Source organism: Gossypium raimondii, chromosome 6, assembly GCF_025698545.1.
Source record: "Gossypium raimondii isolate GPD5lz chromosome 6, ASM2569854v1, whole genome shotgun sequence".
Lineage (NCBI taxonomy): Eukaryota > Viridiplantae > Streptophyta > Magnoliopsida > Malvales > Malvaceae > Gossypium > Gossypium raimondii.
Window position 1 is genome coordinate 44315893 of NC_068570.1, and position 14546 is coordinate 44330438.

General features: G+C 31.7%; 1 protein-coding gene across 1 annotated transcript; it reads right to left on the reverse strand.

The window, feature by feature from the left end:
• Positions 1–1841: 1841 nt before the first annotated feature.
• LOC105773507 (ras-related protein RABA1c) lies at positions 1842–5961 on the reverse strand. Its single transcript, XM_012595481.2, has 2 exons — positions 5471–5961; positions 1842–2586 (listed from the first exon to the last, which is right to left on the reverse strand). Exons 1-2 carry the CDS (start codon positions 5689–5691, stop codon positions 2151–2153), a joined length of 657 nt encoding a protein of 218 aa, XP_012450935.1. The 5' UTR covers positions 5692–5961; the 3' UTR covers positions 1842–2150.
• Between the last annotated feature and the right edge of the window lie 8585 nt (positions 5962–14546).

Genomic DNA, 14546 nt, shown 5'->3' on the forward strand with positions numbered 1-14546 from the left:
CCTGTTAAAATTTTGGACCAAAAATCATAACTCAATGATATTTTAGGTACCAAAAAAAATAGCCTTCAATATTTATAGATTTTTTAAAATAGAAAATTTTCATTTTCTAAATGTTAAGACCTAAATTTTTGAATTTTTTTTTTAGAATTTAAACTAAAATGGCAAATTTGGTAAAATTGATAGCTAAATTTCTTGAATCATTTATATTTAGGATCGAATTGATAGACTATGTAACATTAGAGGTTAAATTTATTATTAAATCAATAAAAAGCCCACGTCTGTTTTTCATCACTCAACTAATAAGAGAGTGACTAAATCGAAAAAATCGATAATTGAGTGACCAAAATAGAATAGGTTAATACTTTAGTGACTATTTTTTACTTTACCCTATATATATTTAGTACTTTTAAACTTAAAATGTATTTTTAAAATTAATTTTAACTTAAAATATATTTTAAATAAAATATTTTAATGACATTGATTAATGTAAATTTATATTTTTTCTTCAAATATCATTCATCTTTTTCAAATCATTAATTAATTTAAACAAAACCAAAATTTTAAAAATATTATAATATTAATACACATACGTTGCATCTGCGGAAATCCAAACTAGTTTAATTACCAAGGTAAAATAGTGTTAATGCCATTCATCAATTGGGTTCTAACTCACTTGTAAAATGATCAAAAATTTATTATTTTTAGAGATAATATCACATTTGGCATTTGTACTTTCATAAAATGTCTCATGTGATATCTGTATTTTAAAAATGTCCAATGACTGTACCTGAACTATCAATATGTATTTTATTATGATGCATGTACTTTTATAAAATGTCCAATGTGGTACTTGAACTATCAATATATGTTTTATTATGGTACCGTTAGTGAATTGCTAAACCAGCCAAAAAAAATTTGTCATGTAATTTTTTTCAAATCATCAAATCCACATGGATAATACAACATTATGTGAAAAATATAAAATAAAAATCAAATTTAATTAAAAAGACAAATAACTAAACATATGGCTAATAAAAAGAAATAAATAATAAAAATATGGTTAATAAAAAAAGTAAATATAAATAATACCATCTTATCTTCTCCAAATAGTTTTCATTTAAAATAATATTTTAATTGATCTTTAAATAAATTTTTTATTATCCATGAAAGTACATATATTTTCATGTAAGTTTAGTCTTTATTTAATTTTATTAACTATATGTTTAATTATTATTTTAATTTAATTTAATTTTTTCTTTAATTTTTCATGTAATATTATATTATCTATACGGATTTTATGATTTGGAAAGAAAATTTCTACGTGTCAAATTTTTTGATTAATTTAACAATTCACTAACGTTATTAACATCTCGTACCATATTAAAAATATATTTGATAGTTTAGATGTCGCATTGAAGCTTTCAAATTATAATTATCGCATTAAACATTTTATAAAAATATAAGTACCAAATATAATATTATTCCTTATTTTCACAAAGCAATAAATATTAGTTTTTTTATATAAAATCTAAAAAATTCTATATAAAAGCAGGAAATGTACTTAATCTTCACTACAACTTTCTCATTTTCAATTCAATCGAAGTGACATTTTATTTTTATATAGTTATTATGAATTTATTATGTAATTATTGAATTTATTATTTTATTATTTTAACCATCACATCAGCTAACGAATGTCATAAAAATCATCACTGAACCCCGTAACCCATATCATCATAAAGCTCATGAAATTACATAACATTTTGGTATGGTTAAATCAGACGAACTTTTGCAATCATTTATGATGGGTTACGGGGATTTTTTGGGATCTGTTTGAGAAATGAAGAAACAAATGGCATATGGCATTTCCAACAAAAGAGTTGGGCACAAATTGTTCTAAGTAAACAGATGTTCTAAGCACATATTTAAAAATGCAATAGTGTAAGACCCTCTTCTTCGTAATCCTCTTGTCTACTAACAATAACAGTCATCAGGGGAAAAAATGAATGAAAAATTAAATCAATCTCTGCTCAGATCTCCTACTTTAGGGGCACCCTTTTAAGAAAATTTTACAAAACCAAGGTTTATGATGAAATCGAAACCCCGGCCGCATCATTTAAACAATCTGACTTCAGATTAGTGTGATCATCCTAGCTTGAGCAGCAACCTCCCTTCTTCATAGCTGACACGTCTTTACTGACATCGATTTTCTCTCCCTTTGATGGGACAGCTGAAGCATTCCCTTCCTCGCTAGTCTCCATAGCTTTCTTGCTCATGATATGGTAGATCTGTGTCAGAACTTCGGCAAATGCATTTTCGACATTAGTAGCTTCCAGGGCAGAAGTTTCCATGAAGTAGAGGAATTCTTTCTCCGCGAAGGATTTCCCATCTTCGGTTGAGACAGCCACAAGGTGACGAAGATCGGATTTATTACCAATGAGCATCACTACAATGTTGGGATCTGTGTGATCCCTCAACTCTCTTAACCACCTCTCTACATTTTCGAATGTGGAGTGTCGTGTAACATCATACACAAGAAGTGCACCAACAGCTCCTCGATAATAGGCACTTGTTATGGCACGATACCTATCAAGTAAAAAAGCTAAGTTTGATCAACAACATAAAACAAACAGAAGAGCATGTCACGGATCTGGAATTAAAACACATTTATCTGCAGCTCTCGTTTGAAGTACAAAATGATTATGTTTGAAGTACAAAGTAGTATTCAGAATCATAATTAATTCGGCCATTTAACCTCATCAGCCCTAATTACACCTACTGTGTCCAAATCAAAGGTTCAATAATGCATCTACTTCCTATGATATAGAAACAACACTGCAAGTATTAATACACGATGTAAAAGCAATCCCCTCAATGTTTATCTAATGCAAACTCTGCAGAGATGTACATCTCAGCTAAAAGATTTGTTAATGTGTACACTTTATTCCCAGGATGGGAGGATAGAGCCTTAGAGTCTGTTTTTCAAATCAACGAATCACAGCAGAAAACATATGCCAACTTAGTAGCCTTACATCCTACGTAGATCGGAAGGCACTTAAGATGGTGGGATAGCATCAATGCTTAAGTAGCTATGTTCACAGAAATTGTTATAATTAATGTTGATGATGGGAGTAAGAATGATTGCAAAGCAATAAGAAGGAAAAATAAAATCATATATTTTACAGCCTCAGTCCTTAAACCTCACAAATCCCCCTATTTTGCCTCTCTATTTTATTTCTTTAACAAGTGTCAGGATTTGGGTCACACAACTCTAGCAGAAATTCACAGGCATAGAAACCCTAACTGAAGTCCTAGTTTATAATTTTCTTGGTCTTTTGGATATCTAATCCCCCAGAATTTCAGTTTGATATAGTAGTTTGCACATGCTAACCGTATTTATTTTTCATCAATTTGTGAATGAGAACTTCAATTCACTGTCTCATCAAACAATCTTGGAGCAGATTGGACAGTTTACTAGATATTCAGACAAGGGGATAAAAAACCAAGGCCTGCAATATACATGAGCATGCCTCAAAAGAATCATGTCATATGTCAACCAAGATTCAGCGGTCTCGGAAGTGAAGCAAGCTAGATGTGCAATAGGGGAATTGCTGAGCCATGCTGGGGGCAATTGAAAAGACTGTAGAGGAGTATTTGGCTGGGGAGATAATATGGCAGGCAGCATTTGCAATAATATTCTCACTTTGGCAGCAATAGGCGATGATCAACCTTGGTCACTGGTGATGATGTGGCAGCTAAGATGGTAAAGATTCAAAAGTAAAGTATATTGCCTTGGTAGCAAGCTGGCAGCTGCAGCACTCCTACCGTACTCTGGGACACAGGAAAGAGGCAGTCGACTTAAAAGGCTTAGCAGAAGTACTTTTAACCACTTCTTGAATCAGAAGCCTAAAAGGGTACACCTCATTGGTTGCTCGCTCTATCCTCTAGGATCAAAGAGACTTCTCATATTGACAAATTTTCATTGTCAAAACCTAAAGTTGCCAAAACTCCAGTCAAGTCTATATTGGTCAACGGCATATAACATCCAAATTTTAATATTTTGGTGTTCAACAACAAACTTGACTGCACCATTACTCAATTAAAAACACGCTAGAATTCTCTTAAAATCAATAGTAGTAAATTATAGCATGTCGCTCTTCGAATAAAGTATCCCACATTGCAAAAGAAACCTTAAGGTAAGTACAACTTCACCAGAATAAAAGAAAAACATATTACTAAGGCACTACTCTTTCCCCATAAAATCAAGCTTTGCTTGGTAAGGTAAAAAGAAAATTGGAAAGATGAAAAGTTAAACAGGAGGAGATAAGTAGAAACATAGAAATTACATTTTCTTTTTGGCTGGAATACTTGGTAGGAAAGATGGAAAATGAAAAGTTTAAGTATAGAAAAATATTTTTCTTTCCACCCATTGCCTGGTAGAGTAGAAAATAAAAGAAACAAAATGAAAATTTAAAAAAAAAAATGTAAAATTTGGTAAATATGCACACTTAACTTAAATCTTTCTCATTTTATCTCTTCTTGTCATTCCAAATTGGGATGATTTGTTTTTATGCATTCGGATGGAAAATGATCATACATCTCCTATTTTCTTTCATCTCACTTTTCTTTGTTAACAAGGCACACCCTAAAAGTTGCCACTCAAGGACTTGAAAGGTCCCTCCCTCTAGAAACTAACATCATTTACTTGTTCAAGCCATTTCTTCCATAATCAATTTACCACACTGTAGCTATAAGGTCCCTGCAACATCCCAAAATACCAGACTAGATTGATGCTAAACACTAGACTAACAAATTCCATGCGCAAATCGGATTCAAGATCCTGGTAAGCAATCATCATCTCTTTGTAACTAGTGATAACATATGAGAAAATAAGAAAGCGGGCAAGTAACGAAGACAAATATATCTTATATCTAGCAGGAAGAGAACATATTAATGCAAAGCATGACCATCTCGTTTGTTACTCATTTTGTCAAGCCACTTAACTGTAGATGAATGCACACAACCCGTATAACATGATCACAAGATTAAGAATAGTCAAGATCTGCTGACATGCACTTCAAATCTATGTTGGATCTATTTGCAATACAAGCCTATTAGGAAAGATATAAATCTAAACAACAGATTTGCAAGAAACAAGCAATCATAACACCATTTACTTACAAGCTACTCACAGATCTAGATAAGCAAGACCCTTTTTTTCTCTAGTATACTGGTAAAAGGGAGATTTGTTAAACCCCATTTCAGATCAAACCAAACTCTTCAAGAATCAAAGTTAGTTTCTTTTCCCAAGCAACAACGAATTTCAAGAAAAAAATCTCCAAGAAGAAGGAAAACCTTATACGCTTATGATATTTGCCAATCTTTGTATACAAAATCAGAAAAGAACTATAAATACCCAGATCAAAAAAAAAAAGGGGAAAGGAAGACGAGAAAGTAGGAAAAGTGAGACCTTTCTTGACCAGCAGTGTCCCAAATCTGAGCCTTGATGACCTTTCCATCAACATTCAAGCTACGAGTAGCGAACTCAACACCAATAGTGGACTTGGACTCGAGGCTAAACTCGTTCCTGGTGAACCTCGAGAGCAGATTTGACTTTCCGACTCCGGAATCACCGATCAAAACCACCTTGAAAAGATAGTCATAGTCATCCTCAGCTCTGTAACCAGCCATCTTTACTCTTTCTCAGAACCACAGCTGTTAGCCTCTTTCTTTGCGTCAAGTAAATAAACGAGTGTGTGAAAGAGGAGATGGCACGCGGCTTCTAAGTATATTAAAAGCCTCTTTTTTTAAGATCTGCCTAAGAAAAAAAAATCTAGTTGTTTTGGTTTTGGTATGAGTTGGAAATGTAAAAGACTGAATGTCTGCTCCGTTGGACTCCAGAAAATGTGGGGAAATATCCTTGAAAGTTGGGGCCTTTTCTGGAATGACTTCAATGCCTTCAAAATTTTTCACCTATAACGTCTTTTTGCTGCTGGAAAATGAGGATTTATGGGTCAATTTAACCATTGTTATATACGGTCTTTTGAAGTGGGAATGTTGTAATTTCACGACACTATTTGTTGATTTTTCGGTTTCTTTTCCCTTTTATTTTTAATAACACGAATAACGATGTATTAAGATTAATTTGCATTTTCTGTTTTTAATAAAAAAATAAGTAAATTAGTTTTATATTATTAAAAGTTAATGTAACGATGAAATAATCGACAGTGCCACTCATGTTAACATATATGAATCAATTTTAACCATAGAAATAGATAAAATTTTAATAAAAATTAGTTTATTTTTAATCTAACATACAGAGACTAAATTGCCATTTTTTTTAGTTAAGTGGGCAAAATATAATCCGACTCTTAATAAAAGAACATTCATGATAATTTTACTAGGAATAACTCGTCGAATCCAAGTTGTGGCTTATTGTCAAAGTATCTACTTTCCCCAAAAATTGCATGGGTTTGAATCATTATTATACCAAAATTTCTAACCTATACAAGCTAGAAATATTTGTTACAAATATTGGTATACCGTTAGAAATTTTAGTATTAACTTGTAATTTTAGTATTAGCTAGAAATATTTTTCAAAGGCGTACAACAGAATTGTCAAAAAAGAACCTTCAAGTTGAATGCTTTCGATGATATATTAGCAATGTTGTCTGAACCCAATTGAATCAATTGGTCGAATTGATTGGATCAAAGTGGTCGGGGTATCGATTTGGAGAGTGACAAAAAACTAGTAGACCCAGGAGCCAGTACAGATCGGTTGAACCAAACTCAAAAACTAGTTGAATCGATAGTTAAATTGGTTTAACCTAATTTTACTTTAATTTTTAATATTTTCTTTATTTTTTTGATGATTTATTTGCTTTGAACCAAATAGACTGGTTAAATCAAGAACGGGTGGTCTGATCGGTTTAACCACGGGTCCAATTTAAAAAATTGGATTTTGATTATCGTTTTATGCTAAGAGTGATGTATACTATTTATTGTAGTCTCTTTCCACTACACCAAAACAGGCTTTTAGCAACACTTTTAGTGGCGTTTGGACAAAAAACGCCGCTAAAGATCGAGCATTAGCGGCGCTTTACATAAAACGCCGCTAAAGATCGAGCATTAGCAGCTCTTTCAAAAAAGCGCCGCTAAAAATTAGCATTAGCGGCATTTTTTGGAAAAACGCCGCTAAAAACCTAAGCCCACGACCTTTCAGGGCTTTAGCGGCGTTTTTGAAAAAGCGCCGCTAATGCTCAGATCTTTAGCGGCGTTTTTGAAAAAGCGTCGCTGATGCTCAGATCTTTAGCGGCGTTTTTGAGAAAGCGCCGCTAATGCTCAGATCTTTAGCGGCGTTTTTGAAAAAACGCCACAAAAATATTATATCTTTCTATTTACTATTTAATTTGTTTATTTGTATTAATTAAAATTCAATTTATTTTTAATTGAATATTTGTTAAAAATGGAAAAATTAAAATACTATTATTTAAAATATGACTGATTAATTTTTAATTTATATATTAAATAATTTCATATATAATTGTAAAAGATATGATAGTATTAATTTTAAAATATTTAATTAATTATCATTATAGTTTAGGGCTTAATATATATGGTTTAGGGTATATGGTTTAAGGTATGTGGTTAATTTAGGATTTAAGGCCGATTTAGGAGTTACAATTTTAAGGTTTATAGATTATGGAATTAGGGATTATGGATTAGGGATTCTGGTTTAAGGGTTGTGATTTAGAGGTTAGGGGTTAGGGGTTAGAGATTAAGAGTTAGTGATTTAAGGTTTATGAATTTGATGTTAGGTTAGGGTTTAAAGTTTAGATTAATTAGTGTGTTTTAATTTATATTAAATAAGGTTTAGGGGTTAGGGATTCGGGTTAGGGTTTAGGGTTTAAGGTTTAGATTAATTAGTGTTTTTTAATTTATATATTAAATAAGGTTTAGGGGTTAGTAGTTAGGGGTTACGGGTTACGGGTTAAGAGTTAGTGATTTAGTATTTAAAGATTTGTGGTCGGGTTAGGGTTTAAGGTTTAGATTAATTAGTATTTTTTAATTTATATATTAATTAAGTTCTTAAATAATTGTAAAAGAGGGGTTAAGGGTTAGAGGTTAGGGGTTAGGGGTTAGGGGTTAGTGGTTTAGGGTTTATGTTTTATGATTTAAGGTTTAGGAGATAGGGGTTAGGGGTTTAGGGTTTAGATTAACATTATAATTATAGTTTAAATTATTTAAGAGATAATAGATAAACTTTATATATATTAAATGGTTAAGGATTTAAGGTTTACTTGAGATTTATTAAATAATAAAATTTTATACAATCTTTTATATTTAAAAATATTTAATCTAAACCATTTGATATATTTATATATTAGATTATAAAAATGATAAATAAATAAATAAAAGTAATAGATTGATACGGATGAGTAACTATCTATTTTGGATAGGACCAAATTAGAACAAATAAAAATGAAATACAAAAACTAAAAATTATAATTTTATCTAATTCTTTTAAATATTACTTAAAATTTAAAAAATTATTTATTTTAAAATTTATATGAAAGATATAATGATTTAATATAAAAATGGTAAGAAATAGAGCGTTAGCGGCTTTTTTTCAAAAACGCCGCAAAAGGTAAGAACCACAAAAAAGAGCAATAGTGGCGTTTTTCTTCCAAATGCCAGTAATATTTTTGCAAAATGACGTCGTTTTTTGTTTATATATTTTTTTATCCCAAAATTCCAAATGAAATATATTTTTCCCCATTCTTTTTCCCAAAATCGATTCCCTTTATTTTCCCCCCAATTTCTCCCCTACCCCGATTCCCTTTATCTTTCCCCCCAATTTCCCCAAATTGGCAGCCCTCTACATCTCCTCAAAGAGTACAGATTCATGGAGACCTTACAAGAGTTTTTCAACCAAATCCAAACCCTAAATTGCGTCCCTCCCAATTTCTTCTTCACTTTGAGGTTTTCTTGCAAGAGTTTATAGAGAGGTGAGACCAAGTAATTTTGGGTTACAACAGAGAAACCAAGGTAATGAAAAAGGTGGATATAGATGGGATCTTGGGTAACCGAGATTCGAAGCTAGGCAAACCAAGCATACCCAGGAGACGACAATGGGTTAAAAGAAAGAAACATGGTTGGTTATACTTGGTGTTATCCTCCATGCCGTTTACATGTTAAGCATTTTCGACATCTACTTCAAGACCCCCATTGTTCATGGCATGGATCTTGTCTCCCCTCGCTTCTCTCCTCTTGTTAAACGTCTTGTTCTTCTTATTGGTAAACCCATCTTTCTTCTCTTTTTAGGGTTCAACCCCCTTGATTTTGTTGAATAGGATTGATAGTGAAAAATGGCTTGTTGAGTTTGATGCAAATCTGACGATTTAGCTAAATAGAAACAAAGAACCTTTTGGGTATGTTAGTTATTTACTTATTTTAGCTTTATATTAAAAGGCTAAGTTTTTTATATGAAAAATGAAGAACTCAATGATGGGTTGTTCATGATTATTGTGGTGCATCTACAGTTTAATGTTTGAAACATTTCATTTCCTGAAATGATTACTCATTTTTTAATGTTTAGTGTAATTACTAATTGCTACGTCTTGGTAAAACCATATCATTGTAGTGGATGGTTTACGTGTTGATAAATTTTTCGACCCAGATTTGGAAGGGAATTTCAGAGCACCTTTTTTTAAGAAATGTGATTAAGAATCAATCAAGGTCGCTGGGGAGTATCTCATGTTCGGCCTCCAACGGAGTCAAGGCCTGGACATGTTGCTATAATTGCTGGATTATAAGGACTGCTATGCCAAAATTATTCTGGATTATTTAGACACCCACGTGGAATGTATTTCAGTGCAAAGGGTAAAGGAGAGATGATGTCTATGATATATAATTAACCTGCTCAAAAGGTAAGTTTGTGCATGTTATGAATTATTGCTTACTGCACATTTTGAGTATATGTCTGTGAATCATTGCAAGATGGCGGTCGCTAATACCTATATAACATTTTGAGTTTTCTCAACTCCTAACAGCTCTTTGATATTCGCTTGCAAAATTTTAAAAACCATGAATGATTTTGTGAATTACAAATTTTAAAATTTTCTCTCTTAGAAAAAATATTAAAATTAAAATAACTAATAACTTAAACATTAGGAAAAACATGATTTCTCTCTCAAGTAATCACCTCTAGATTATGGAATAAAAGTTAAGAAAGGAAACAAAAGTAATTAATGCTAATTTCGATAACATATATAAAGAAGTTATTTACATGCAAAATAACATTAAAAAGAAAAACTCATTTCATCTAATAACTTAGTCTATGCATGATGTAATAATGTTAACATTGTGCAATTTTGTATGGAGCATGCATGAGTTCAATTTATTGTCTCCACTAGCATATAGTTGGGAAAATCTAATACATAGTTATATATATATATATATATATATATATATGATAAATCTTGAATGAGCAAATCAATGTAAAATAATATGTCCAACTTAAAGACTTAAATCGATTCATAATATATTTGGAGTCTGAATCTCATTTACAATAACAATTATATATTCTTATTCCCAAGATATAACCCATTTTATATATTAAAAGAAACCAAACACGTAGTATCATACAACAAAAACAATGGAGCAGTCTATAGATGGTGAACTCCTAAAAATAGAGTCTGTCACACAATCTAGAGTTGGAATTTATACGCACACATGCACATACGTATACATATTACATATATTCAGAGAGGGGTGGAAGAAAGAGCAGTGGAATATTGTGTGCTTGAATATGAAGTTTTGTTTTGGATGATCATGTTATCTATAAGAGTGGTGGTGTTTAGGCATATGGTTGTACTATGTTTATTAATGCTCCATAGCTATAAAGTGTGCTGCAAAGGCATACTGGTTTAAGATTCTAGGTATTATTTGTAATCACTAATCTTTGTTGATGATATCAAGGAGTTGGTTTTTCACACTAAGGTTGAAGTCTTTGAGATGCTGATGGAGGATCTTGATTTTGATACCAACGGAATGGCTAATGCTAGGGAGATTGTTGTGATTTGATCTTGTTTGTATGTTTTATGCGTGGTGGTGATCTTTTGCTTGGTTCGCCTTTAGAGTTGTTGGTTTACTAGTGTTTTCCTATTTTTATAAGGGTGTTTTTGTTTTTTGTTGGTGTTTTATGTTGTTGTTTCGATGATGTAATCCCACTATTCTAGTGGTTGACTTAATTTTATTAAATTTTTATGGCTAAGCAAAATGTGTGTGTGTGGATTATATCTTGTTGAAAAAGTTTGCTCCATGTTATTATCGTATTTTACATTTTCAACATTTTCTTGTGATGGCAACTCTCTTGTCTTGTGTTAGAACTTTAATTATTATATCAATATTTGTCTCTAACAGATACTCCTAGTTATGCTAGATGTTGGTACTAACAATCTAAAGCTAATTGAAGACCCACTTTGTGAGTAAAATATGTGCTTATTTACTTTGTTATTCATAGAATGGAACATATGAAATGCTTGGTGGTACTTTGTTTTATTTACTGATTGTGGAGATTTCTTTTGACATGTTTCTTTTTGGGGGTTTGGACAGATTTAAGACTAAGACAACCAAGGTTAGAAGGGGAAGAATATTTATCAATTATTGATGAGTTCATCGAAGCAGTTTTAACAAGTTGGCTTAAGGCTATTGTACAGGTTTCTCTCTTTCAGAAGTGAGACTTTTGTTTTATGCTCATGCCATGATGTTTATTTGATGGTTACCCCATTCAGTTTGAGGATTTTCAAATGAAGTGGGCCTTTGAAACACTAAAACGCTATCAGGAAAGGTTTTGCATGTTTAATGATGACGTACAAGTGAGCACTTGGCCTAGGAAGTTGCTACTTTTATGGATAAGATTAGATTCTAGTGTAACTTAGATTGTTGCAGCATCACTATGAATGCCACCAATATTAGAAAGTTGTGCTTACTTAATTCTCTTAAGGAACTGCTGGAGTTGCACTTGCTGGATTGCTAGGAACTGTAAGAGCATAAGGTCCATCTTTGGATGATTTTCCAAACCACAAGATTGTTGTGGTGGGAGCTAGAAGGTATTTGGCTGACTTATAGATAAAGCTTGGTCTTTCAATCTTTCACCATAATTTTTCTACGGCTCTTTGCATCCATTCCCTCACAGCTTTATTTCTCATAAAAACTTTTCTTTTGGCTTCCGGTCAGGGGCTTGGTGTTCTTAGCATGACTGTTCAAGTCATTATAAGGATGACAGAAATGCGTAAACAAATGCTGTAAGAACTTCCTACTTGATAAAGATGTACAATTTTGTACCTCCTTTCTAGCTTTTTCATCCTATTTGTGCAAAGCCTTTTATGGTCTTTTAGATATGTAAGGTCCTTTCTCTTGTGTACTGAAGATGTGGATTTTATGAACTAATCATGTAAAAATGTTTTGCTAGAAAATCATCTGCGGATTTCTTTTTATGATTTTTACTTCATCCATAGTTTTCTTTTTATTTTTAGTTTCTTACTTCTACGATAAAATCATTATTGTTTTCTTCATTCATAATTTTTATATTTAGTTAAAATTTTCATAGAAAATTTAATTTAAATAATATTTTTTATTTATCCTTAAAAGTATATTTAAAGTTCAAATTTAGAAAATAAAACATAATATAATATTTATCATAAAATAATATAATTTGATTAAAATAATTTTTTTAAAGGTTATGTTTTTAGCGGCGTTTTTGCGAGAAGCGCCGCTAAAGGTTTGATCTATAGTGGCGTTTGTGACAAAAAGCGTCGCTAAAGGTCATGGGCTTTAGCGGCGTTTGTGGGAAAAGTGCCGCTAAAGGTCTTGGTCTTTAGCGGCGTTTGTGGGAAAAGCGCCGCTAAAGGTCTTGGGCTTTAGCGACGTTTGTTTCTAAAAACGCCGCTAAAGTTAGCGACGCTGTCATTAGCGGCGTTTTTTGCGGTGCTTCTTAAAGCGCCGCTAAAGGCCTAAAAAAGCGCCGCTAAAAGCCTGTTTTGGTGTAGTATTCTTCTTCTTCTTCTTGATTTTGTTATTAAAAAATATAACATATTTGCCCTTTTTCATAATAAAATATTAATATTTGATTTCTCAAAATATTGCTATTGGAAATTAATTTCTAAAATGTTTTTTTAGGGTTTTTTTACCAAAATAATATAAAATAATTAAATAAATACTAAAATGAGATAAAGGCAATAATATTTACGAATCTAGGTAAGAGCTACAGTAAAAAATCGGTGCTGCTTGACCAATCAGTGGCACCCCTCTCCCCAACCACTAGTCACATCAGGTTTTAAAAATATATATATTTTTATGGGTGCCGCCTACTCAATCGGCGGCATTGGACTGAAATGTGATGACCTAAAATATTTAGGAACCTAATATGTAAATTTTTCATTTTGATTGAAAAGCTTTAAGGGTGCCATCTGCTTGATGACACCAAACTTCAAAAAGGTAAATTGCGTAATAACCCCTTCTTATTTATTTTCTTTTATTTCCCTTCAACACCAAAAATAGAGAGGTCTATTACTAATTAGTCCAAAAAGTTTTTCTACTAAAAAGTATTTTGTAAAAAAGTCGATTTCAACTGAAAATAAATTTCATTTATTTTTCAAAAATAGTTTTTTAAATTATTTTATTCCAGTTAGAATAATTTTGAAAAATAATTTTACAAAAAATTATTTTTGAAAACTAAATAAAATTTGTTTCAGTTGGAATAAGCTTTTTTTACAAAAATACTTTTTAGTAAAAAAAAATTGGACTAATTGGTAAGAGACCTCTTTATTTTTTGTGTTAAAGGGAAATGAAAAGAAATAATAAACAAGAAGGGTTTTATGAAGTAATTTACCCTATTTGAAGTTTGGTGCCGCCAAGATGTGAGGCAGCACCCTTAAAGCTTTTCAATCAAAATGACAAATTTACCTATCATGTCCCTAAATATTTTAGGTCATCGCATTTCAGTTCGGTGCTGCCGATTGACCAAGCGACACCCATAAAAGAATATTTTTGTTAAAACTTGATGTGACCGGTGGCTAGGGAGAGGGGTGTCGCCAATTGGTCAGGTGGCACCGGTTTTTTACTATAGCTCCTGCATAAATTAGTAAATATTATTGCCTTTATCCCATTTTTGTATTTATTTAATTATTTTATATTATTTGAGTAAAAAATCCTATTTTTTAACATGACATCACCATCATGGGTGGCAATATTCATTTAAAATTTTAAAAATAATGATTTCTTATCATTGTATTTATTCACATACCTTTCCAACTACCATAATCAATATCATTAATAAGACTTCGCACCTATGGGTGGCAAGGTCAAGTTAAATGGGCTTGTAACCCTTCATATCCGACCCGATCACCAGATCCAGACCGCAGGGTGCTACACACCATTAACTATACCAATAAACCCGTACCTAAAGGAAATATGCTGCAAATTAGGAATCATATAATGTTAACTCTTATTTTAAAATTCTTATTTAGTGTGCTTTATATAAC

What these genes read in the sequence shown, in the direction of transcription:
- LOC105773507 (XM_012595481.2), bottom strand. Translation starts at nt 5,691, where the DNA reads ATGGCTGGTTACAGAGCTGAGGATGACTATGACTATCTTTTCAAGGTG. An exon ending in GACACTGCTGGTCAAGAAAG is followed by an intron (nt 2,587 to 5,470) that starts GTCTCACTTTTC and finishes TTTACTTGATAG; the next exon opens with GTATCGTGCCATAACAAGTG.